Source organism: Vidua chalybeata, chromosome 3, assembly GCF_026979565.1.
Source record: "Vidua chalybeata isolate OUT-0048 chromosome 3, bVidCha1 merged haplotype, whole genome shotgun sequence".
Lineage (NCBI taxonomy): Eukaryota > Metazoa > Chordata > Aves > Passeriformes > Viduidae > Vidua > Vidua chalybeata.
Window position 1 is genome coordinate 12669739 of NC_071532.1, and position 27636 is coordinate 12697374.

Here is a 27636-nt window from a genome sequence, read left to right on the forward strand (position 1 = left end):
TAAAATGGAAGCTAGTTCAAAACGTTTAATGAACTGAAAAACTGCCCAAAAGTCTTTAGACCCAATTAAGAAATCTATTAAATGAACACACACAGAAGAAAAGACCAAAGAAGACAGTCCCAATTAATTCTTCTCATGTAAGCTTACAAATGCACTTAGAAAGGTTCTTATGCTTTCTCCATGAAGGATTCTCAGGATCTGTTTCAGATTGAAGCACAAGAGAAGGTGGCAGAACAGACAAGAAACACCATTAGACGAGATAATTCTCACACAAAACTTGTAGAAATTAAACAAGATCCTACCTCTCTATTTTGTAGTGCTCTGAGCACAACAAAACCCAATAGAGAAGAATACAGGAACTTTCAATAACAACAAAAAAACCCACACCAAAATGAGATGAGCGTTAACTTTCTTTACTATTCATGTGGAACACAGGTTTTTGGTATAGTTACAATTCATGCACAGTGTCCGGAGAGGTTAATCATAAGCTCTTAAGAGACTGACTGGAATCTCGACAGAGCGGTTTCCTCTCTCTTACTGTAATGAAACTTGTCTGTGTTGGCTTCCTGACAGATGAGTTGTGAATGACAGGGAAAGGGGTGGAGGATTCTCCTACAAGCATTTAGTTGATCCTTCCCTCACACTCAAGATGAAATTAGTAGTGGAAATTGTTCAACACCATGGGCAGGCAACAGTTTCCCTGCTAGTACTCCAACACTGACCACCATTTTCTTGCATCAAAGCTTTACTCAGGCCAGTGATGTCACACAGACACATAAAACCATAAAACAACTGGCTGTTGCCATCACACAGAATAACTTTCTTCTCTTGTCTGGAATAAGCTCTGTCTGGCTTGAGATCCCTGTTGGCTCCCTATAATTTAAGTCTGTGTATCAAAAAGATTTTATTTCTGAGAATCCTTTTTCTGTCGAAAATACTAATGAAAAGACTGAATACCCTCTAACAGTTGTTTGTAAGATGTTGACTTAATTAGAGGATAGCTAAAGTGTGGATAAAACAAGACATTCCTGCAAAAAGGCTACATCATCTCAGGAACAACAATAATTTGAAGTATAGGACTGCAGCTGCATCCCCTGAGTGCCTTGCAGGCTGCTGCAGTACTGATAGTTTATATTTTCAACATTCTTTCCAAGATACCTCTCCTTTTCTGGTGGACACAAGTTCACTGCACAGCACAGTACCTGACATGGCCAGATGCTATGTGGGTCTAGTCCATTGAAAAGAGTCTGTGTGGAGCTCTCAACAGAAGTGGATACTTGCAGCCTCAAAAATTTCAACCCAAACAGTTGAAGAAATCTGAAGAAGCAGTGGTAGATATCACAAATTTTCACATTCAAAAGGTCTTATAAACCAGTCATTAGAACAGACTGGACTTGGGCCACTAAAACACTAAAGGCTTCCTCAAGGCTGTTTGCCATAGTGATCTGCCCATTTCTCACACCATCGTGAGCTAACAAGACCTATTAAATGATTAGCCCATTTTGTAATAGTCCCAGGGATTTTTGCCTTTCACACCACACTTTAGGCCATAGTGTTTAGACCCCAGTCTACTACAACCCAATTAACAGGAAGTACTCAGCCCAGCAGAGGTAACAACAAATTATCTGTTAGTTTAATGGATTAGCACTAAAATGTGCACTAGCAGTGTTAAAAAAGGACACCAAGACAAGACTGACATTATTTTCATCAAAAAATCATCTCTGCTTTCTCTGCCAACACAAATGATCCCAGTCGTGAGGGAGACCAGCCTTTTGAACTAAACAGTGACTTCAGCTCCTGCAGCCTGATGACTACATTTCCCTAGAATGATGAATGGAGGTGCTCTTGAGGGCTGACTCAGTGCCTGGCAGCACAAAGAGATGAGTAACTACCTTTGAACCAGTTTTTGTTCTAGCACACATAGATCACAGCACTGCCAAAGACTACAGAAGCGAGAGTTAACCACAGTATCAGGATCTCAAAACACTGGTCTCAATTTACCAATAGTTGATGCCAAAGATCCTCTTAGCCTAGTGCTCCTGCAGCGAATGAAATTAACCATGCCCTCAACTGACAGCTCAGGTCTGCGTTACCAGTCCCCAAACAGTTCTGATCTTCATTAGGAATTGTCCTCCTTCATGAGGACAAAGTTTCAGCAGTGAAAATGTAAATTCATATGGAGCCTCTATGTACATAAGGAGACCTCCCCTTGCAGAATGCCCTACCATAATAAAGAGAAAACATTAATTACTGTTTTAGAATTTCTAGAACAACATAATTGAATGACTATGTTGATGATTGGGATCAAGGACATCCAAAACAGCCGATCTTCCTCAGAGCCATTATTATAAAGGGCACCTAGGATGCAGTGACTGAGAAAGAGAGGCATGTAAATTTTTTAATCCAGAACAAACTTTCCCAGAACTTCAATAGCAAAGCAAGAAGAACTCTAACTTATTTATTATGAGAAAATTCAAATAATTAGCTTGGTTAATGAGTAAAAATTGTTCTAGAGAACAGCTGAGAATGTCTAAGTTGGAAAACAGCTGAGATGAACGGCATAGGAGCAGAGGTTCTACATCCCTGGTATCCTTGGTAAAGATACAGAGCTGATCGCTAATTCATCAGCTGCCAGGTCATTTGCTCTAGGCAAGAAGTGTGAACAGAGAAAGGTTATAGACAGTCACCCCCAACAGAAAGTTCCTAAAGACAAGCACTCTAGCATTGCCCTTTCTATACAACGTTAGTTTTAGCTGGACAATTTGCTGCTGCTGTTTTATTGTCCCCATGCTGAATCCAACATATCAGCAAAGCAGGCTGAGTTTGTGAGGACAGCAACAGCAATTCAGGGGGGATGGAAAAGAGGATGTGAGCACATAAACTGGAACAGGACATGACACATCATAAGAAAGACAAATATTCTATTATTTTTTCTTTAGATTTATGAGTTACAGGGATAGAATACAGGAAAACATACTAAAAGAGAGTGTTGCTCCCCCTTGCCCCTAGCTGTAGTGTGGTCCACAACAGAATTGAACTGGAAGATCCCAAATAATTTCAGATTGACTGTGACTTCACCTCATTTGTATAATGCCTATTAGTAATCTGCCCACAGAAGTCATGAGACAATACAACAAACCTCACATTTCTTGATTTGCATCCATCATTTGAAAAGAGATTTTCCTTCAGTATTCAATAGCAAGATAATTATCCGCAATGAACAAAAGAGATTGTTAAAGAAATGTGCTGCCAATAAATGACATAATCCAGTGAATTTAAACCACTCCTCTAAAAATTCTGGCATTCTGCAACATGAAAATAAACCCTAAGTAGAAGGAAAAGCAAAGCTTGCCACCTACTGCCCAATGACAATAATAGTATGTACTAATACTGTGTATCTCCTTTTAACAAAATCTCTTTTCTTGACACAGAGCATACAGAACTGCATCTTCAGTTGCTTCTTTAATGAAACAAAAAATACAAAACCAGCACATGGAATATCCAAAAGCAGTTTTTTCTATAAAACCACATATAAAATCCCTGACAAGCCTGAAACATAATTTCTCACAGCATCCAAGCTGACAAAGAATTCCTTTTAATATCCTCCAGTGGTGCTAGAGGCTTTAATAAAGTCTGTCCCTCTGCTGCATGGTAAGTTTTATAGACAGTACTTTAAACTTTAAAAAAAAAAAACCTACAACAGCTAAAGCCTATCAGAAAAGATTTTTTTTTTCTGTACATATCTGGAGGAGATATTTTCAAAGCTATAGACTACTTTAGTAAAAAACAGGGCTGTAGCAAACACAGCTTATTGCAGATATTTTATTTGTTCTACAAAGTTCATGTCTCAGCATTAGAAATGATGCTTTGTTATGTTTTCAAGTACAGAGAAATTCTCTTCCATAACTACAATGCTTTGTTGAGCTATTACTCCAAAGGTATTAATTTTCCTAGTATATCACATATAAAAAGTAATTTCTGAACAACAATAGGTCCCTTTGCTTAATGTAGGAAGTTGCTTAACTCAATGTCAAGTCGTCATAATTCAGTTGCCTACAAAACTTCTGAGTACACCTGCAGACTTATCTTCAGAAACCACACTGAAATTAGCCAACAGCTCACACTCTGGCCCTCCAGCACCGCTCTCTAAGGCCATGGATAATTTAGGGAAAATTAGATTAAGGGGAAACAAATAAGGATTTACTGTAGAATCCTTCTAATAGACTGCTGGCTGTTTACAAAGTCTCAGTGTATATTTGAACAATAACACCAGGAGAAGAGCCCACTGCCTCCATCTGCCTAGTGCTCTTCACCAGTTACACAAAAAGAAATACCAGTCTCAACAGGTACTGATGAACAGTAATCCCTAAACTTTAGCACAAGATGACATAAGCAATAAACCTCCTTAGAAATGGTTAGATTAGCAACTGATTACACTTTGTATAAAACAGTAATTTTGGATTCCTGGGCAAAGTACAAGGGTACATGGCATAGGTAAGCTTTATGGAGCTTAGGTAAAGTGGAAACTGCTTCTCAGTGAAGTACTTGGACTCTAGCACTGAAGAAAATAAGTTCACTGGAGATGAAATACGTGTCTCTCAGGGTTCCTAAATCATGAGCAGAACAGGCTATTCATAACAATGAAATCAATGAGGCATTTGTAATTAATCAGACAGACTGACTAAGATACTGTCTGATACATCTGACTGAAGATACATCTGCCTTTGTCTAAGGCCAGTCCACATCATCTTAATGAAGACTGTTAATCCATCTAGTTAGCATTTGCTAGTGTAGCAGATAAGACTGAGTAAAACCCCTGAAGAGGGCTTCTTTGTGTCTTTGTTATCTATTTAATAAGGTTATTAACAACGGAGTCTCAATAGCGGCTGGAAGTTAAGACAATACCAAAAGTTATATTGATACACAAGACATATAAATCAGCTAATAGGAGCAGCTAATAATTGGAAGGGCTAAAAATTTAAAGGGCTTTAGATCAAATATTAAGCAAGATTTATGACACAAAGACAAAAGATCGACAAACATCTTCAAGTTCAAAATACCTGAAACAGAGGAAAATGTCCCTGGTTCAGTGACCATTTGATCATTATTCTCACATTGTTTGTCTTCCTTTGCAAGTTAAAGGTACAGATGTATTTTAACAGGAGACAGTTTTCCAAATCAAGCTACTAAGCTCTATTCACAGCTCTAAAGAAGGGAACAAAAAATCATGTGAAAACGATTCCCACTTGTTGCAAGGAAAACAGCTATTTGCAGAGTTGATTTTATTTCAGCCACATCCCATTAGCATTACTGTTGTACAGTAGTTTGCTTAGAGTAACCAGAATGGGTTACTTTTATCTGTTTGGTTAAAAAGTCTCAGTTAACTATCAAATTGTTGCATAATTGTTTTACAATCAAACACATTTGCTAACAGAGAAATCTTTTTAACAGCAAAGGTTCTGAAAGACACAATGTTGTGAATGACACAACAGCAATATATCAAACCAAATTTTAACAATACAAATATATTTTTCTGAAACTGAAAACACACTGTCATGCTTTCCAAGAAAAGCTGTGCTCCTTCAGCCCCACCAAGCCCCTGTAAAGAAGTTCTTCTGATAGTTTCCCAACATCTCCTGAAATAATTATTTGATGATAAATACTGCAAGTTCTAACAGTTACAGAAAAAAAGCAAAACAAACCAAAAAGCCAAACCACAACCTGAAAAAGCCATTTTGGAAGAGAGCAGACCATATGGCAACACACTAACAAGTAACATTAAAAACTCCTCATTAAAGCCCTACCCACCTATGCATTCAACACTGAATGGTCAGGCACATGTGTTTTAAACTAGAAAGTAAAATTAAAAACACTATGGCTTGAAATGGTGGCTTACTGTCTGCTTTTAAACCGAGCTGACAGCACCAGTACAGCTTAGAGGCAATTTTCTTTCCTGAAAAGCAGTGCCTTGAAAGCAAGACAATGATTTCCACACACATGGAATTTGCCTAAATCACTGTCTCTTTTTGCTGTATTGACATACAGGAGCATAAACATATTCCAGTAACAGGCAAAAAAAAAACCCCAAACTTAATGACAAGTTAATTAAAAGTTAACTTTACCTCATGGAATGTGTTCAAGTTGCTGGGATTGTGAGAGGGAAGTGTACATTGACATTCTCAAAAGGATGTGCCTTACAGGATAATATGGATAACTGATCTGCATAAACTCTTTACAAGTCTATTAGGAAGAACATGAATAGCCTGATAGCTAATAGGGTACAGTATGCTTCCTTGCAGCAAGTGTCTTGTTGAAAACACTGTGCAAAAGACATCTCAGAATCCACCCCAAAGAGCTCACAATGGAAAAGTTATTTTCCTGATTCTCCCTGGAGCCACCTTGCACTAGCAATCCTAAGACAAGCACACCATGAGTTCATTCCACGTTAGAAGTCTATACTGAAGGGATGCAGTCGTCAGCATAACCTGCAGACAGAATGCCAGTTTTTCACCTCCCTGACACAAAGCAGTGAGCTCAAGAACTGCTGGAAGAATCTCACCTCTGAGTTAAATTTTGCAGTCTGTGAACAGTAACACATGGTGCTAATACAAGTTCAAACAGCTCTGTCACTGGGCTCTAGGAGGGCAGAACCAGAAGTCCATGACTTACAGACCAAAGCTCTGAAGCAGCAGGTAACAATCCTCGGTTGTATTCTGTGCAAGAGTGTAGATTTGGCACCAAAATGGCTGGAAAGCAGCCCTACAAAAAGTGGGGGTCCTAGTGAGTGAGCTGAACATTTGTCAGCAACATATCCTCACATGAAGAATGCCAATCTCATACTGGGCAGCAGCACAGTGACACAGGTCAAGGGAGAGATTACTGCCTCCATCATGCACTCATGAAACCGCATCTCAGCTACTGTGACCAGTTTTGGATTCCCAAATCAAGACAGCAGAACAGTGAAGCAAGGCCAGTAGAGGGCCACCAAGACTGTCAGAGACTGGAATCACAACATAAGAGGAGAAATATTTCTCAGTTCTTAAAAAAAAGAATAGCTCAAGGGGATGATACTGAGATCTACAACTGCCTCTTGAGAATCTGTAGAGGAGGCTGAGCCAGACTTCTTAGAGGAATATAGCAAAAAGACACAGATAACAATAAATGTGCAGCAATGGAAACTTCAACTATAAAAGGAGAATACTTTTTTTCCCTGAGGGTGGTCAAACACTGCAACAGAAACCTGCAAATACTGGAGATCTCCAACTTTGCAATCTTGAAAGTATTCAAAGCCCAGAGCAGCCTCTTGTAAGTGATCCTGCTATAAGCAAAGGGTTGGACCCAATTGCTTCATACTTCCAACCTAAGTTTTATCCCTGCTGTTACTAAAAAAGTTTCCTTAAAAAAAAAAGTCAAGGTCTTTTTGGACAGAAGTTCAATATTACCAAGAGCTTCCATAAATTATCTTCAAATAGACTTCACAGTTAAGTTCAAGTGCAAGGCTCTTGTAAATAAAGTGTTTCTCTTGCTCTGTACATCTTTAGTACAAAACTATCATAATGGTGGTGAAAAAGGATGTCCTCCAGGTGCTACTTTCACACTAGCTTCAAAAAGCCCGTCTATAATCTTTTTTGGATCATCACCTGATACATCATCACATTAACCAATCTTAGAACCACAAGTTCTAAAAAATAAATTACATGCAAAGATACAAAAAAGTACTGTTATGCAAGAAAGGAAATAGCCAAAAGATCAGTCTCTTATACTTTACAGTGATCCTCAGACCACAGGAACTTGCACAATAAAAAGTCAATAATCTCTACAGATTTTAAATATATATGTAAACATTTAACCTACAATTATATATTATGCCAAGCATGTATTCAGTTTTCTGTTATGACTGTCCTATGTTGTTGATTTCAGTAGGGTCACAACAGTATGCCCAATTCTTCTTTCAGGCATGTTTTTTCCAATCTAAATTCACACTGATCTGCCATCAACTAGTTAAAATTGGGAAAAATAGTTTAAACTGGAAAAAATACTACATCTTTGAACAAAAGTCAAAAAACATCTTTTAAGACATCAGTTGATAATCTTACTAAAATCAGCAGACAATACATCTGCCTGTCATAGCATGGGACTAGACCCAGTGACCCAGGAACACAGGTTTGGAAGGGACCTCTCAGCAGAGATTTCCAGGTACATAAGGCACACCAGTAAGTCCAAATCTGTCACCTGTAGTCTGTGGGTTCACCACTGCTTTGATGAGCTTTGCTTTGTCCAACATTAAAGCAGACTTTCACATTTCATCACCACCTGCCTCCAAAGGAGGCTGAAGGAGCAATGCTATGACACTTCAGTGTGTTACTGAGCTCCAGTTAGTTGATGCTGTACTCATTCTGGTGATCATTTCCAAAACTGTATGAGAAAGATCCCTTAAAAAAAAAAAAAAAAAAAAAAAGTTCTGCTCACACAGATGGTAAATGCACAAAATCAAGCTGTTGGAGCTATCCTGCTGCCAAAAAGTGAGAACATGAGATGTGAAAGGAACACCCAGAGTTACTGGAGAGCTATCACAGGAATTCAGGCCCACAAAACATGCCTGTTACTGAGATCAGAATTCCCTACAGGTTCCTATAAGAAGCAGATTTTTGTTTCTGAAACACCATTTGCTTTCAATTACAACCATCTATACCTTCTGATAACATTTTTCTGAGATGAGACCTTGTACCTGACAGTATATCCATCTTCATAGCACAACTACGACAGACTTGCTGAACCCAGGATATTCCAGGAAATTTATCTTTCTCCAGCTTTCCTTCTATTCAGCACCTTATTCTTCAAAAAAAGATACCTGGAAAGAAATAAATGAATTCCCTGCTTTCCTAAATATCATTGCCACCATGATCCTAAGAAAGCATGCATGAATACATCTTGATGACTGAAGTTAGAAAAGTTGCATTGCTATATAAAACAGAAAAAAATTGACAGAGGATGGCAAAACAGAAGCTCTGAAGAGGCAAGCTTCCTCTAGGAGCTAATTTAGGTGTTCCAGGTTGGGTTCTGCCCTGGCTCTCACCAGTCTAGTCCTTGACTGCACAGCAGCAGTGTCCAGATCAGCATACCTACCACACTGACAGTGTGGATGACTCCACCTTCCAGGAGTGGGAAAAGGAAAAGCCATGCCAAACGTATCTGGGCAGCCTCACACAACATACAAGATCACAACATACCCAAAAAGGAATTGAAACAGGAGCTAGCCTATCTACCCCTCTCAGTGTTAGAGACCTGACCTCAGAAGGATCTTTCAGCCCTGTAAATTCTCCTAATAGTCATACATGGGAACTATCACTGGCACTCATTTCAACAGCTGTATCTAAGCATCCACCTTCTGCTGCACTTGATACAACAGCATTGGTTTGTGCAGTCCTTTTCCTCTCCATCTCCAGCTCCTACACCTGGCTTCAGCCAAGGTTGTAGGCTGGCATTCTCAGGACACCAGAGACTCAGTTTCCCATTTTCCCATGCCAATATTAAGCTGACTGAAATAGATTCATCTTCATGTGATCTCAAAGAGTAAAAGTTCTACCTGAAAAAGTCCCTCTGCAGTTAGGAGAAAATCCGAGGCTGAGAAGGCTCACATGAACAATAAAGCCCACTGAATATGGAAACATGCAAAGGCACTTTGGATAGCAAGTAACAGGGTAACAGGTTTTGTCAGTCTGAAGTTGCTTCCTCTACATCTGTGATGATGTCTCATGCAAGCAGGTAAAGAGATTTCAGTGAAGCATGAAATGCTATATAAGTATCCTCTATAAATACTTTGAGCATCATAGCCCAATAACCATCATATAGCACAGAAAAATATCTTTTTTTTTTTTTTTTTTTTTTTACAAGATGAACCCTTTATCCCTGACATTATTCCAGGAATAATGGAAAGTAAGCCTTCTCTAGAGGCTGCCACAAACCTTCCGAGTACAGTTTTAGAGTGCTTAAAACATGACAATTTTTTCAGGAAAGAACAAATTACATTCTTTTAATTTTCTTCCCCCTTCTCTCTTTTTTTTTTTTTTAAGTATATTTTACTACCCAGTTTGGACAACTGGCCTTTATCGCACCAGAAAGAAAAATTCCTTGAGAATGCTTTTGTGTAGAGGGAGGGAGAAAAAAGAAAGTGTACTCTACAGGAATCAGTACTGATAAGACAGGAATTATCTGGCCTTTTGTACTGATTTGTTGCACCGCTCTTTATGGGGCCAAGTAGAGACATCAGGTGATGAGTCCAGCTGATCTGGAGAGGAAGGAACAGGAAAAAAGCCTGATGATTTTACTGGAAATTTCCCCTTCATAGTTATTAGTCACTTCAATAAACTTTGCTTGACTGGTAGGAATGAAACTGGACCCAGAGTACTAGGAAATACTAAAATTAGGTAGCAATTTCTCTGTCTTTCAAGACTGTGGATGTATTTGGTCCTAAAGCCCTCAGTGCTCTACCTTCTACCTTTCGCAAAGAACATACTGGCTCACGGCTTAGAACTCCAAGGGAATTCAGGTAAATTTCTCTTATTATTACACAAGACATGTAGGAACCTAGTTGAGCTTGTGGATCCACAGTTACTACAAAGAATTAGAAGGGTTTAGGAGGAAAAAAAACCTTATAAAGAGGTTATGAGACAACAAATAATACTGGGAGTGTCCAACGATCTCTGTTCTCAGATGTAGCTTTGGAAAGGAAGTGGCACTTTGTTGTCAGGAGCCTATGATGACTCAGGTGCAGAACTGCATAATCATACACCACCCACCCTTCCACATTCATTTTTACAGTTTCGAACATAGGATTATTCTGATTATCTTGCTCTGGAGACTAGAAGCAAGACAGACTACATCTTCCTTAAAAGCAAAAGCAACCTCTCCAAAAGCAACACCTCCTACAGGACAGAAACACCTTTTGTCACTGACTTCACTTGAAAGTGGAAGGACAGCAGTAGCTGAAAACACCTAAAACTGTTCACATTCCACTTGATTGCCACCCTCCTGTGCCCCTCCCTCCCCCAATTATCAAATGGGATCTTGAAATAAATTAATGTCACACACATCAATGCAAACAACAGTACAATTAGAGAAATTTCAGACTCACATTAAGTATTTAAAGCTTAGAGAAATAATATCAAAGACTGGCTAAGTCACCAGCTACTAAAGAGGCAGAGAAATTCTCTAACAAGATGGGTGTTTCCTTGCTGTTTACGGCAGTCAGATACAATCCTGAACCTCAAACACAAGCAAGCAGAAATATTAATTGTAGCATAGCCACGCACACGTCTATTAAAAGAGAAAACGTAATGCAAATAGAAGAAACCAGAACAGAAGCACCAAATCTCACTCTCCTCAGTTATACAACATGTCAGAATTCCATGTCAGACTTTGTTCTAGGATAAACTCAAAAGGTCACCAGTGTAAAGACTAATTCTTCCAAAATTAGCACAGCAGTAGCATTCTAAGGAAAACAGATGTTGACTGATACCATGGGATATTTTGTTCAGGTAAGGAAATCTGGCTCATACAGTATAACAGTCTAAACATCCACTGAAATCTTACAGTTAAAACAAGAAGCCGTTTTAAAAAAATCTGTTGACAAATCTGATTTTTTGAAAACACTTGCAAGGAACAACGTTTTATAAATCCGACATACTGAACTACTTTAAGAGCAAAGAGAACACTTACTGTGGTTGCATTTGCTGAGTTAACCCAACAGGAGGCTTCTGCTTGATTGTGAATGCCATCTGAGCCATAGGGCCAACCTTTGGTGGGACCTGTACTTTCTGAGAGAAGGTCTGCTGGGCAGCCTGCTGGGGTATGGGCCACGGGGGAACAACGGGGCTCCGGCCTCCAGTGGAAGATGTGTCTTGCACGACTGTATCCTCACAGGAATTGCCTTTTGTTCCTGGTTTACACACACAAAGCTGAGGTCGCAGGCACATCCCTCCATTTTGGCACGGTGGTGCACAGTTAGCTAAGGAAAGACATTTTAAAAAGTACCTGTGAAACAAAGCATGAAGGAAAATGCAAACCCGCCCCACAATAAAAAAAGTATTAATTGTTATTGTTAACTAGAGTAGGAGAGAGAAACATTGCTAAGCTCCACAAAAGATAATATACAAGTTGGTACAGCTTTTACTGATTTCTAGCACAACAGACACGCACAACATTTGAACAACTTCAAAAAGTAAAATGCTGGATCTAAAAAAAGGAAATGCATCAGTTAAATTGTGAAATATAGTATTATTTCAAATCTCCCTCCTTTCTGCTCAGTATCCCTTCTCCTCATACTTTAAAAACCCAAACTGTATCTGATGAAACAATACTACACAGATACAGAATTCTGCTATGGATTCGGGCTGGGATTCACTTTACTACTATTTTAAAATCAGATGCTGCATAGGTACCTAGAACGAATCCCTACAGCCACATTATAGATCACCAAAACATTGCAGAGGAACATGAAACAATTCAACCCTTCCCACTCTAAAACCCAAATGACTTTCCCTGCACTACCCCCACTGTAACAACACAAGAGACGTGAACTGCTACTACAAAGACATTGCTACACCTAGGAAGAAACAGACAGGTGCTTGTGATCATCCCAGACCAGCTTCCATAGATTCTTTGTATCATCAGTGAAAAGGGATCAGATTCTTTAAAATACACTTCGCCTTTAGAGAGGAATAATTACACTGCTTTACATTGCTCTATCTAGTAACTACAGAGGGAGTCTGAATAACCAGCCTAGACTCAACACCCAGCTTGTAGACCCAGTTAATGCAGTATCAACTCCACTCTGAATGACAGGAAACTTAGAGGAGCAGCAAATCCCATCCAAAAAATGGGGGGAGGGAGGAAGAAAAGCAAAAGCAACTGCTGATTATATATATACATAATACTACAAAGGCATGTCTACCTTGAGGATTTATTTTGGATGCTGAAATTTGCATCACATACAGATGGGAAAACAAATTAATTCTCTTATCTAAAGGACACAATTTAATATTAAAAGAAAGTAAAAAAATGTTCTTTGTTATTCACATTAAAGATGGTATACAATGAAGTATGTATAAGAAAAAAGCATGGCTGAGCTACTTAGTTCCTACAAACTAAGTATATTTTTAATATTGTTAATGATCCTTTAACATCGACAAAATTATATGTCAGGTGATAATTTTTTTACTAGAATAGGTGAGATAATATCTTGAACTATAACATGGGATTCTGCACCATATTCAGATACAACCAACTAAACTATTATTAAAAAAAAAAAACAATCAGTCCACAACCTTGGTCCAAATAGAGTACTTAACACTTCAATCAAGTTCTAATACATTTTCCTAGAAGAAAAATAAATTAAATGCACAAGAACATATATGAATTAACTCATTAGGATAGGACTGTGTTAGTTTGGAGGCCTAGTTTATCCACTGGCAGGTGTATCATATATACCAGCTGCACACAACACCAGAATTGCCCTACAACTTAAACCTGAGTATTGCATGGGTTTTTTTCACATACATTTTCCCCTCCATGTGAAACTTATCTTATTTTCAATAATACTTAACTAGTATTGGCTACCTTAACTGCATATTATGTACCTCCCTGGCATCACAAAAGTAATAATTTGCTCACTTCTTTTTATTTATTTTTGAGACTCTGTCTTGCCTTTGAGTTCTGGAAAACTGAAGACCATTTTCACTGTAAACTTGAGAAGGGATTTGCAACAAGCATATGCTGTTACAGATAAGCCAAATCTTCCTTGTGCCTTATTTATAAAACTTAGATTTTGCTAGAAACAGTGAAAATTCCTTTATATGCACATGACTGAAATAAATCATATATTGGAAACTAAATTCAGGAGCCTAAAATTCTAGTTAAGTTTCAGTGACTTTGGAGAGACTCTTGAGACCAGAAGAGTGATCCCATCACCTGAGTCATCTGTATGAAATGTGCAAAGATCACAGTAAAGAATTTGGGCCCATTTGAGAGTGCTTCAGAAAAACATCTCAAAAAAAAAAATCTTTAAAAAAAGGAAGACTTTCAAAAGTCCCATTTTTACATTAAGAAAGTATTCATATATTTCTGGAGATTTATGGACACGTGCCTATATTAACCTCTAAGTTTCTCAAGAAGTTATTTAAAAACCAGTGACAACACAGAAATAAGCTAAGAAGACCACACCAGAAGTCAGTATGAAAAAATACCCACTCTGCTGGGACACTGATTATGCCATATCTCCCCTCAAAAGTGAAGTAATAATGTATACATATACAAAACACAACCCTGGAAAGACTGCAACTCTTTTTCCTGTAGTTAAGAACCAAAGTTGTGCTTCAGAAACCTACAAAAACTTGTGTTTCTACTGATTAAAGTGAAGGTTGCAGTGAATTTAAAAACTATAAAGCTAAAAACAGAACCTGTTTTGAAATTACCTCATCTTTTTTGCCCACACAGACTTGAACACTCTTACTTCACTGACAGTAATGTAAACCCTGAAACACATTACGTGTACATGAAGCAAATGCTCTGCAGGACAAACTGCATTACTCTAACTGGCCATTAACAAAAGAACCATCAGGAGATCCAGCAACTATGTTATAAGACCAGTGACAACAGGTTGAAAACCCCATCTATTAAATCTTCACAGCAATGAAATTTTTGACTGCAATCCTTCATTAATGCTGCATTATAGAAGATCACAAAATGGGATAAAAGATCACTTTTTAGGAAAGAATTAAAATGAACATTTTAATTGACATAATACAGCAGTTTAGTTTCTAAAATGTTCAAGACAGCTGTAGTGTGCCAAATGAATGACCTAATTATTTTGTTTGAAGGCAACAATAATGGCCCATAAAACTGAAAACACCAGTATTTTCCATAAAGCTAAGCTTCCAAAAACTGAAGCATGGAAGTATTAAGTTCAAAACTGAAAAGCAGGCCAATATACTGTTGTTAAAGGCAATTGGCTTCATCCTATTCAATTCAAGGAGGTCATGACTGGAAATTCAAAATGGAGCTTGGCAAAGATGCAAATAATGAGACTAAGCATAGTGGGTCAGATTAAAGATCCACTTTGTCCAGTGTTCTCCCTCCATTACTAAGGTGGATGCTTAAGGACAGGGTGAGACACAATAAAAGTTTATAGCACTACAGCTTTTAAGAATTAGAGGCTTAGCAACTTCCTGAGCAAGAGTGCTGGTTTTGTGTTTAATAAGTCTCAATAGATTTTTCTGTCAGAGGTTGACTGATCTGCTCTTTGAGCTACTTTGCAGCAACATCCAAAACTTGCTGTGCAACAGAAGTTGGCCACATTGAAAGGCCAGGCATGGACAATATAGCCAATCTTCCCTCACTTTCCAGAAGTATGGTTGTGGTGTGGTTGACCTGGGCTGGATGCCAGGTGCCCACTAAGCTGCCCTATCAGTCTCCATCTAGACAGGGGAAAGAAAATAAGATCAAAAACAACTCATAGGTTGAGATAAGAGAGTTTACTAAAGAAAAAGTTTGCGTGCACACAAGTAAAGAGAAAAAAAAAAAAAACAGGTTTATTCTTTACTTCCCATCAGCAACTGATGTTCAGCCACTTCCCAGGATGCAGGGCTTCAGCAGTTGTAGGGGCTGCATCAGAAGGCAAGCTTTGTAAATAACAAACGCCCTCTGTTTCTTCACCTTTACTTAGCTTTTCCATCTGAGCTGATGTCATATAGTATGCAATATCCCTTTGGTCAGTTTGGGCCAGCTTTCCCAGTTGTGTCCTCCCCCAGGATCCTGCCCACCCCCAGCCTATTGATGGGGGAAGAGAAAGTTGGGAGACATTGCTGGTGCTGTGCCAGCACTGCTCAGGAGTAGCCAAAATCCTGGAATGTTACCAACACCTTCTAGGTACCAATGCAAAGCACAGCTCCAGCTCAGCCAGACCTAATACAATAGGGAAGGAACAAGGATTGTCTTGGGTTGGTTTATATTTTAAGACCATGTAATCTGTATCTACTGAAAATAAAGTCACAGTGACACATTTGCTTTGGAAGTACCTAAGTCACAAAAAGCCCAAAACTGTATCCCAAATGCTCATTCTTTTTATATATCTTTCCCTAATCAATTACTGCTCACCACTCTCAGACAGAGTACTACTGGGTTTGACAAATGCATATCAGCATATTATGGTTGTATTTGTGAACATTCTTTCAGAAAAGCAAGGGTAAAATTACATTAATATTAGGTTTATACACACCCCTTTCAAAACATCTTATGTTGGTTTGGGATTGATCTATACATATATACTTTTCAGTCCACGTGCTCATGTCATTACAGTTAAAGTGTATACAAATATTTGCAGAAGCAAGACCTAAAATAAGAGATTTATAATAGTTTCAAAACACAAATATTTTAAAACTTCTATATATACAGAGTGTAATTTGTTTCAATACATTCTAAATTAAGCACAATTTGTTATCTGGAATCAGTAAGTATAAAATGCTGTCATTTATGGAAGTTTAGATAAAAATTTATATTTTTTCCCTTCCAATGAATCAAAATACAAGTATGACTGACTCCACTTGTCCTAAAAATGTTTCTATTAAAGTAATATTAAACTAATACTAATTCTTGGATTAAGATCATTACAATCTTATTCCTATGCTAATCACTTCTTTTAACTTCCTCAAAAGTAACAACACATTTACAAGTTTATTTCCTTGTGGAGAACAAAAAATTCACAAAAAAATATTTTTCAGTCAAACTCAAAATAAACAAATTTAAATATCCCAAAATTTTCTGCATCCAAGTCTCTAGCCTTTTAGCCTCAGCTCCACCTTTATGTATTTCCTTTAACAAGCAACTGCTGTTGGTTTGTACTTAAATGTCCACAAATATTTTTCAATGACATTCCTAAATTTCTAATATTTCAACACAATTACTATAAAAGTGTTGTGAGTCTTACGCTATTTCTAACACACCCACCCACCAGATTTCTTTTTCCACATGAAACTTACCTTTTTTTTTTCTCCTCTTGAGCACACATAATAGTTCAGCACCAGTTTAAACAGAATGCACCTACTTCCAACAAATTTCATCACAGTGGCACAGTATGTATCAACTTCTCCTGCAGGAGTGTGTAAATCCTGTCAGGCACAATACACGCCAGAAGGCAAATAATAGAAAATACAGCTATTGGAAAGAGGATTTTACCTATAGAGCTGTTTCAGATTCCACTACAAAATGGTTGAGAAATGATGCATGCATCAAGTTTACAGAAAGGGAAAAAACCAACACTATGACATCTGTGCACATACATCTGTGCTAATGGTGGAGTTTTCAAGTTTCTTTACAAGCAACATAGGAATAATGTTAAAGGCATACAAAACTGCCTTATTGCACGAATGCAAGATTTTTATTCCTCAGGCACACAAGGAAACCAAACCAGAGCTCATCTTGGTTGAGTGCACATCCTAAACAAAAAGCTGTGATACAAAGGCACCTTTAACTCCTGCTGGGTTGAAAGACAGAGTGATGATCCCCCACCGATTCCAGAAGAAAAGCAGTGAAGCGCTTTCCTTGGAAGGAGACAAGCTGTGGGTTCTGAAAGCAAAGAGGCATATTCCAGTTTGCCTCAGAAAAATCTGAATATGGTGCTGACATCCTGAAGATCAATGGTTTTATAGACTTTCCTGTTCTCCAAACTACCCTACTGCTTAGCTCACCACTTACTTTTTCGCTTTTACTCTGAATACCCTTTTAAGTATTAAGTCATTGCCAGGACTGACGATACAACTGGAGTCTAGAAACCCAAAAGTTCACTGAAGCTAATGTTTTTCTGGGGACCTAGTTCTCTGAGTATCTCACACCAAAGAAGTTTCAAAAATTGAAAAGTTTACCAGCTATTTATCCAATAATTCTAAACATTCATTGAGAATGAAGGAGAGAGGCATTTGCAACCAAGGGTGATACAACCTTGTTGTAAAACCTTTCTATTAAAAAAAAAAAAAGTTGAAATTACTTTTATATAGTCCTAAGAAATTACATTAACTGCAGAAAACCTGTGTGACCTCTACACTACTAATGTAGTAATACTAAGGTAGTATTACAACCATCTGTGTCTTTCTACACAGGAACTTGTTTTTATCATAACTATATGGTCTTAAGGAATTCTTTCCCTAAATATACTTCAAATGAAAGCATGTGTTGGAATTCTTTGCTGTCCACTTCAAACCATCAGATTCATTCCCACAATGGCATGTAAACATGACCTCCAGGAAGGGAGGGAAACAAAAAACAATGCTTTCAGCATACATATTTCTTTTAAAACAAACACACAAAAAATCAGTTTCTCCCTTAACCTAGTGGCAACAATGTACTTTACTAATATTATATTCTATGTATCTCCATAGTATACTCTCCGAATGCCAAGACTCAGCAGAATTGAATAGCAACAGTACTCAAATACTTCAAAAACTTAACTTTAGCAATAGGATGCATTGTTCTATCAGGAACAAGAATATAACACTGTTACATACTTTTCATTCATGTTGTGTTTACTGGAGTTTATATAATATAAATATTTAAGACTGTACAATCTGAGAGACATGTTAAAGTATTTAATTCTAGGAAATCATAACTATGCATATTCTGACAATACAAACATTTCACATGCCACAAATCCCTTTATCATTCCAGTGCCCACAAATAAAAATGAAAATTGTTCATTACAGAATGGACTAAGCCAAGGAAACCAGCAGATTACATACTGTTTTACACATACATACATATTACACACTGTTTTTGCTGCTTGAGTGGTTAACACTCCAGTATGCAATCCTTTTTAATTCTCTTAATGTTTCTCAGTACATTGCTTACTCATTTTGTTACAAAGTATTTCATAATAAATTTGCAGGAAACTGAACTAAGACAAGCTCAGTAAAAAGGCAACCGAAAATATTTAACTGGATGGAGGATTCAGACAACTGAAGTGTTACAAAAAAGAGAAAGACTAGAGAAAAAACTATTAATTACAATATAGTAGCAAAAGAGTAAGTACAATAAAGTTTTTCCTAAATTCAACCAATTCTCAATAAGAGTTCACAATTCGGTTGAGCTTCTCTGAAATTCCATCCAGGGATAATAAAAACCTGATCTCAATTATAAAAAAAGCAAATCTTGCCATAGGACACAAAACAATTTCCCACATGCAGGGATTACTATCTGCAGTTCACAAAAAAGAAGAACATGCCCAAGCAGACCTATTTTTAGCTCTGTATTTAAATGAACATCTTGCCTTACTAAATGTAAATTGCTTCTTTCCCCTGTGCTTGCAGTCACAGATGTGGAGAAATACTAAACATTTGCTTTCTTTCTTTAGTCAATGCACAGGATCTATTTTCTAGCAATAAATTAGGCTACACAAGTACTGCTGCTTTTAGAGGTAGAACAAAAGCCAACTAAAGAAAGAAACCTCAAACCCAACCCAACATCAGTCTAACAACTAACATATCAGTTAGAGCATGGACTGATTTGGCCACTCGAACCATCAATAATCTGTTAACACCCAGTACTCCAGAGTTTGAACAAGGAGACAGTTTAGGGAGATGTGTGCCCCTTTTCATCTACCCTCCAAAAATCCTATAGCTCCCAGGCAATCCAAGCTTCCTTTAAGGCAGGATCAGTTGGCACAAGCAGCCCTTCGTGGTGAAGGCTGAACTTTTCTCAAGGCCTCACAGAGAGCAGAACCCCACCCCTCACTACAGCCCTGCTTTTCCCAGGGTTGGGAAGCTCACTGATCCCATACACAAAGCCGCTTTGCAGGACAGGAAGGAGAGGGGAACATCCCTCCTTCCAGCTCTTCCCTTCTCCATGCTCAGGAAGAGTGGCTGTAAGGAGAGAGTCTCACAGTACTGTGAGTATCAAAGTATCACTTCTCTATCAATGCATCATTTTGTTCCTACACACATGCAGAACCAGGCAGTGCACAACTGAGGGACGAACCATGGCTTTCCCTGGCACATACACAACTTTCCACTCCACTTCCAAGTTACACACTGAAAACAAACAGCCAACAAACTGAAAGGGAGGGAAAAAAAATAAAACCAAAACACCTCAGTTTTCAGTGTTCCTCATGATTCTCTATTAAGAAAGTAAGTGTTCAGGAGGTTTTATCCACTGTAGACTTACCACAACTTTACTGCAGGTCTTGCTTCTTTTGTTAACACTAACTTCTGCAATGAGCTGAACAAGTTCACTATCAATCTGTCATCTGCTGCCGTGTGAGAACACATCATCTTGACAAGTTTCTTTAAAGGTTCACTTTTTTTTTTTTTGTTCTGTCTTAATTCTATACACACCTGTAGCATTTGTATGAAACAGACTATGTACCATTATGAGCTTGTTTCCAATAAAGTCCCCAGTGTCTCACAAAGAGAAGGCTGGGTAGGTTTCACTTCATACTAACTGTGGACTTAAGTTTCCTCACCAAAATGAGGGAATGGCACATGGCATGGTCATGTGTAGAGCAGGCAGCAGCTAACAGCTCCCCCATCTTCTCACAGCTCTTTTACAGCCGGGTCTCACAGGGAGGTTGGCTGCCAACCATGGCCAGGAGGCAGACACTGTGCTCAAAGTCTGCATTACTGCTGATTCAGGTCAGCCTCCCCTGAAGCTGTCATACCAATTGCACTTACAGAGATTCGGTTTGTGTTGTGGGACCATATTTAGGTGTGTGCACTCTATTTCTTTTAAGATGCAAAGAAAAAAATATGTCTAAATAATAAAAAGCTAAATGCAAAACACAAGCACTCCAAGAATGCACCTAATGTATTTCAGCCTCATATTGGTGTTCATTCCACAAGACCAGACTACACCTTCTCCAAAATAAAACACTAAGCCCTGAAACACACGTGCCCTGAGCCTCAGGTCATCAGACCCAAAGGGTTTTGTCTACAGATCAGCTCCATGCTATTTGCTAATGTAGACAAAGACTACAAGAATTTGGACCCTGTCGTTCTACCCCCTTCCCTTTCAGTAAGTGAAAAATAAAGCAAAGTAGAATTACCATCAAGGCATAACAGAGCTTTCCCACTACAAAAGCCCATTTAGAATACATGAAATTCAAAAGTACAGTAGCAAGCACAGCAAAGGGAAAACCAAGCTTCTCAAACTTTCAGTTTTTCAATTCTGAATTGTTTAAAAACCACATCAAAGGATAGATCAAGAAGGACTAATGTATAAGTCAGTCACATGGGGTCAACGTACTTGTCTCTTTAAAACTCAGATATTAAATTCTGATTTAGACATAATTTGAAGGAGATTGATATTGCTTTTACTGAGATAATGGTCTTAGAATGAGAAGAGACAACATTTGGGGACAGTATGTTATCATTAGGCTTTGTATACACAATGTAAATAAACAGAACTTGGTAAAACTCAAAGCCACAAAACTGATTAAGCACAAGCCTCAGGAACCAGTTGTGACCAGAAAACCACCAAGAAGCACAGCTGCAAACATTTGCAGTACTCTGTTCTGATGATGAAAAGTACAGCTCTCCTGGATACCCCTTCCTAAGAGCTGAACTGAAGGCAGAAAAAGAGTAGGTTCTGAGCAACCCATACTAAAATGTTTAGTGACACAGAGTTTTACATCTAAACTGGAGGACTCACTTATATTTCTAAGTTTTCAGGTCTGTATCCTAACCCTATTCCAGGACAAGACCTAAGCATGCAATCTTTCCCTCACCTTCCCCAAGAAATTCAGAAGCACAAGGTGGAAGCAACTCAGGGCACACTCCATCCAGGTGATCTGGAGCCACTGGGTCACACTGCCAGGTGCCCACGTCCTGAAGGAGATACAAAGCTATAGCATGCTTACTCAGCCACAACAAGAAGTACAGCTCTTGAAATTTAGGGAGGAGGTGGCTCAAATTGAACAGCAATACACAAGCAGACCCCATGCAGATTCAGAAAGTGAACAAAAGGGACCCTTCCTTGGGGCAAGTATTCACACAATTTTCTAGTCTCCTGCCTCTACAGCAGCAAGGATCTACTGCTGTGCATTTTCTTATTCTGAAAAATAAATTAAACCTCTGTAATGTCTTTATTTAACATTGAGTCAGGAGGTCTTTTTTAAAAGAGAATTAGGAAGATAATATTTTAATACGAATAAAAAGCCAATTCTTTCCTGCTTTCTTGTTTTCTGATGACCTTCCCAAGGTGCCCAAGCACATGACGGACAGCTCATGATCAAACTCATAGAATTTGATCCAGTTCCAGTTCCAACACTAGCCCTATGCATGGAATACATGCATGCGCACACACACAACACATTCAGCTAAGAAAGACTTCAAATCCTTTTAATCTTAATTGACAATGATGGCATACCTGGGTTCTACATAGACAGCAATTTCTCTCCCTATAGGAAATTTACTCTGAATGTGTTCCTCCAAAATCCACTTCCTCACCTCTTGGCCCTATGAGCCTTTCTTACACCTCTGCAGTAAGGAACTCATGCCATTAAAAACTGCTGGCTCTCTCCTTCCCATTTTTTTAACCACGCAGTTTACACTGAGATCACTCACAAACAACTGCTATTAATACTCCAGACAAAACATATTATACATTTCACAAGGAGTTTACTACTACAAGGTGGCTCTTCTAATTTTTCTTTTTAAGAAATCAGATTCTCCATGCAACAGGTAATTTGCTCTTACATTCCCAATACGAAAAACAGCTCCTTGTACCATTAAGCACACAAAACCAGAACAAGCAGAAGAGCATATTTTGTAGAAGTAGTTTTAACTAACAGAAATTTAGTAGTAAGTAACAAAGTAGGAGACAACAGATTTCAACAGGATAAACACACATTTGGGTGGTGGGAACTCCTGATTTCCAGCACAGGCCTTTCTGACAGTTGTTATAACTTGTCCAAGACCACATTTAACCTATGGCTTAATTTCCATAAATGAAATAATAAAACCCCCACATTCTAAGCTTTACTTGCCTTACAGACATGTTACAGAGCTAATTAATGTTTCTATAAAGCTCTGTTATGCAACAAGTACTAACAAAACATGGTGTCTCCAGCCTTGGTGGTATCTCATTACTGCACTTGCACAGATTATAACCTATGATAACTATGACTGGAAGACAATCCTCATCCTAAACAGTTTCACGTGCTTCTGACTTTCCAAGATGTTTACTGTTGTGGTTCAATTTTTTCCCACCTTTTTCTTTACCCAAAGGTGGATGTTATGAAAGCTTCAAAAAGGTTGGTTTTCATTGTTAGGCATCAATGCCCAGCATAAAGCAATTCTAATACTTTTAATACTGAGTGTTATCATTTCATCTTTTTAATTAGAATGATGCAGCTTTTCATAATTTAAGTCACTCTGAGTTTGAAAAAAGTTCTTAAAACTTTACAATGTAAAACAAATGTTAGGGACAGAGGGGGGAAAACCCTACATGCCTAAATTGGATATGATAGGCACTCTCATACAGTTTACAGAAAGACAGAAGCACACCTTCTGAGGACTATTAGGCTTCCAAGAGAACATGAACAAATGTAAACACAACAGGCAGTTCAGCTTCAGACTAAAATTTAAATAAAAGGACTTGCAAAGTTCCCTTGCCTCCTCCATACAGATGCTGCCCTCTGACCTGCACAGAAACATTTCAAACACCCCCTGTTGCTGCTACTGAGGGAAAAGCAATGTGGCTGCCACCGCTCCCTGTCAGACTGCCACCCGACCAGACAGAAGTCACCCAAGGGAACAGCAGCCACAGCCTCACATGTGAGAAAGCAGGGCTGGCAAACACCACCAGGCAAGGCAAAGGGAAGGGAAGGCAGCCTGGCTGCAAGACCAGACCTCCACCCTTCACCCCCTCTTTCTGAGGGTTCCAGGCAGGCTTATTCACACAGGTGCAGCAGAGCAGAAACACATGCTGCTTGTTCCAGCCTGGGATTACACCTGAGCTAATAAACCTCGCTGATCAGAGCTGGCTCTCAGCACTCTGGTTCTGGAAGCATGATGCAGACAAATGGAAGCTGGCTCTGGAAAGAGCCAGTATGGGTCTGGGGTTTATTAACTCAGGCTTTGCACCATGCAAAAGAATAAAATCTGGCCCTAGAGACTAAATAGCTTGTTAAAGTGATACTGAGCCTGAACTAATAAACCCTGACAGAATCAAACTGACTTTGCATCAAGTCAGCTCAGGTGTGCCAGCGTCTGTGGCACAGTTAATCCACTGCTGCAATAAGCCACTCAAAACCAACAGAGCCTGCTATCTGAATTTTAAAAACTCACTTATAACTTTACAGGAAACAAAGGGGTTAACTGTTGTTCAGTTATAGATTTTCTTTCCTTCTGAAAGGAACATCAGGAGCTTCCAGAAAAGGTGATAGCTGGCTTTTATGACTGTGAGACTAATCTTCCATAGTTGAATCAAGTCAATGCTATCTCATGGTTTGTCTAAGTTACAAAACAGACAACTTCAAGTACATACAGTGCTTCCCTTGGCCTGCCAAGAGAGGGGTGAAACTGAGAAAATCCAAGCCAAGTGTATTATACCGCTGCTAGGAGGAATTAGAGTAGCATCAGAGCAGGGAATAAAAATATTTAATGCTAAGGAAAGCCTAATATCAGAGGCACAAAATTAGGAAATCCCCCCACCTTTCTTTCTTTTAACTTTGTCTCTGCTACTCCATTCCTCCAGTAACTGCATGAACTAGCCAAGTAATGAATGGATTTAAATTAAATTCTACACAGCTATCACATAAAAATCTGTCTTAGTCCTTACTGAAGACTCAAAAAATAAAAGGGAATCAAAGAGAAAAGATGAATGATAATCAGAGAAGTGAAAAAGACAAAACATAAAGGACAAAAAGCAAAGAAAACTACATAATTTAAAAAAAAAAGTTTACTGGAAATGAAAGTTACTAGAAGACAAAGACATTAAAAAAAAAACCCAAAACATTGTTTGAGTTTTGTTTAAAATAGTGAAAATAAAATTGGTTGACAATAACACAGTTAAAATACATTTTTCACCTAATGTCCTGAAATTACTAAGAGATTTTCTTAATTAGCCTTTAAGTTAAGATAGGTTTTTAGTAAGCTCTGCAGTTAGCCTCAAAATACCACTGTAAGCTGAAGGAAAACATTGTAGTACTTGTAAGGTGTTAAGCAAAATATGACTAACCTAACACAGCAACATGCGTTTGAAAATGTTAATTTAGAAGCATATCTTAAATACATGTCTAAATTAGTAGGGAAATTGTGAAGTTTTGTCTTTAACTACTGTCACAAAGTCTTTGCTTCTTAGCAACAGGTCCGTGCAGGTCAAAGGTACTTGACCTTAGTCAGGATTACAAAAGTGATTGCTCCCTATTGTGAAAAATCCCACACAGGCACAAAAGCCACTGGAAAGAAAATAAAAATCTTGAAAGCACTGTTTACTCCAACTCCCTCAGGGACAACAATGTGTCCTGCTGAACTACAGCAATATTCCCAGATCTGTCCAATCTCACTGATACTTACAGGAGTTTCTTGAAGACCTATGCCCTTCCAGTCTTTCCTGACCTCATGACATCACTCCAGCCATTTGCAATCATTCTGAGTCTTGCCTAAAGTAGCAGAAATTCTTCTGCTTTCCCGTTAGAAAGAACAACTGGACTGTAGGAGGGTTGACTCAATCAGTGTTATTTTATGCCCTTATTTTGTGTTTCTAGTTATCCCAGTAAAGGTACATCAGCCTACCTTCACCAAACCCACTTCCTTCATGTTGTTCAGTGTTTCAAAAATTCCATGTGGTAAGCACAGGATCATTCATGTGTCATACTGGTGAAGGGACAGTGTTGGTAGATGGCGATTCCTTGCTCCCCACCTGTGCTCCTCTGGTAGATTCTTTACCCTGTTAAGCCCCCCATTCTGAAAACTCCTAAAAACCAAGAACTGATGGGGAGGGGATGTTCACACATACAACGTCTCCACAAAGCTCTCTCCAAAAATGTCACTGTCTGTGCTACAAATAAATGCCAGAGACACCCACTATTCAGCCTTTAGCAAAGGTGAAGGTTAGGAAGAAGCAATTTAAGGATGGAAAGATCTGTCCTGTGGTTTCTGTAGCTCAGCCAGCACCTCTCTGCCCACAGACGATCCCAGCATCCACCACCTCGCCAGGTGCCAGCCTGGTCACCTCGGGTCCCACCACACGCCCCTCCCCGACCGCACGGCTACTCACGTTTGATGCACCGCTGGGAGCCCGTGGCCTTGCTCCAGCCGTGGCAGCACTGCCCCCCGCACACATTGACCCTGCGGGAACAGCAAACAAGGACCAGTGTCCGGCGGGGCACCCCCGCTCCCCATCCCCAGCCGGGCCGCGGGGCGGGCGCTGGGCCGGGGAGACAAAAGGCGGGAAGAATGAAAGCTCCCGATTCAACTCGACGCTCACGCCGGGCGCGGTGCCGCCGCGGACTCCCGGGACGGGGGGAATGGAACGGGCCTCGCGCCCGGCCTCACGTGCCGCGGATGTTCCGCGCCCACGGCGGGCGCGCCGGGCACCGGGGCCGGGCAGGTAGCGCCGCGTTGCCCCCAGAGCCCGAGACAGCCCCCCGACCTCTCCCCCCTCCCGAGGGGGCGACAGCGACCGCGACGGAGATGCCGGCGGAGCTCGGGAGCTGCGGTGGTGGAGCGGGGGACGCGCGGGACGGGAGGGCGCCTTACCCCGGCAGCAGCGGCAGCTGGTGCTTCTGGCGGAGGGGCAGGGCGGCGCTGCTGTTGCCGTGGGGGCCCGGCGGCGCCTTGAGCCGCGGGCTGAAGCGGGCCGGCTTGGCGAAGGAGGAGGCGTGAGCGGCGGAGTTGGGATGGACCTGGCCGGCGGGGCCCAAGCGGAGCTGGACGGCGGCGCTGCCCGGCTTGCTCATCCGCCGGGTCCGCTCCAGGGGGCCGCCGCCGCCACCGTAGCGCGTGTTCAGCTGCACATTGAACGTGCGCTGCTGCTGCTGCTCCCCCCCGAGGAGGGTCGGGCGCTGCTCCCGGCTGCCAGAGGAGCTCCCCCGGCCGGGCTGCAGGACGTACGTGATCCTCCTTAGCCTGCCCTTTTCGGAAGCTGCGAGCCCTGGTGACAAAAGCGCACAGGCAGCGAGGAGGAGGAGGAAGCCCCATCTGATCCGACCCATTTCCACAGCGGGAGCCCCTGCAGCCGGCGAACTTCGCGGAGCCGTGGTGCAAGGGTTTCCTCTCCGCCAAAGGACGCGTGTGCGTGCGACCTGCGCCCGGGGCGCGGATCCCTCCTCCGCTCGCTGCCCCTCAACCTGCTCCGGGCGGGACAGAGAAGGAAAAAAGCCTCAGGATCCTCCCGCCCTCCCCCCAAACTGTTAGGAAAGTTCAGCAAACACTTCGCCCCGTAGAGCAGGAAAACATCGTTGGAAGAAAGGAAGCGGCGAGTGCGAGCCGAGCTGCGAGCCGGAGCGGGAAGGGAGGAGGAGCAGCAGGGGAAGGGTGTTTGCTGGAGAGGGGTGGTCGCAATGGAGAGCAGATGTGTCGGTTGCCGGAGCTGCCAGGGGTCTGCCTGCGTGTGTAAGGAACGGCCCTGGAGCCGGTGCGGGCTGTTCCGAAG

General features: G+C 40.2%; 1 protein-coding gene across 5 annotated transcripts in view; it reads right to left on the reverse strand.

Annotated features, from left to right (window-relative positions):
* The window catches only part of LTBP1 (latent transforming growth factor beta binding protein 1), a 184395-nt gene extending 157199 nt beyond the window's left edge, over window positions 1-27196 (reverse strand). For 3 of the 5 annotated variants that reach the window (XM_053938701.1, XM_053938703.1, XM_053938698.1), the window contains exon 1: window positions 11719-11823. In XM_053938701.1, coding sequence (XP_053794676.1) covers window positions 11719-11786 — 68 coding nt within the window. In that variant the 5' untranslated portion in view covers window positions 11787-11823. Of the gene's footprint in view, window positions 1-11718; window positions 12008-26259; window positions 26331-26741 lie in introns of those variants that run through there. The other 2 variants (XM_053938697.1, XM_053938699.1) reach the window with 2 other exon arrangements.
* Window positions 27197-27636: the final 440 nt, after the last annotated feature.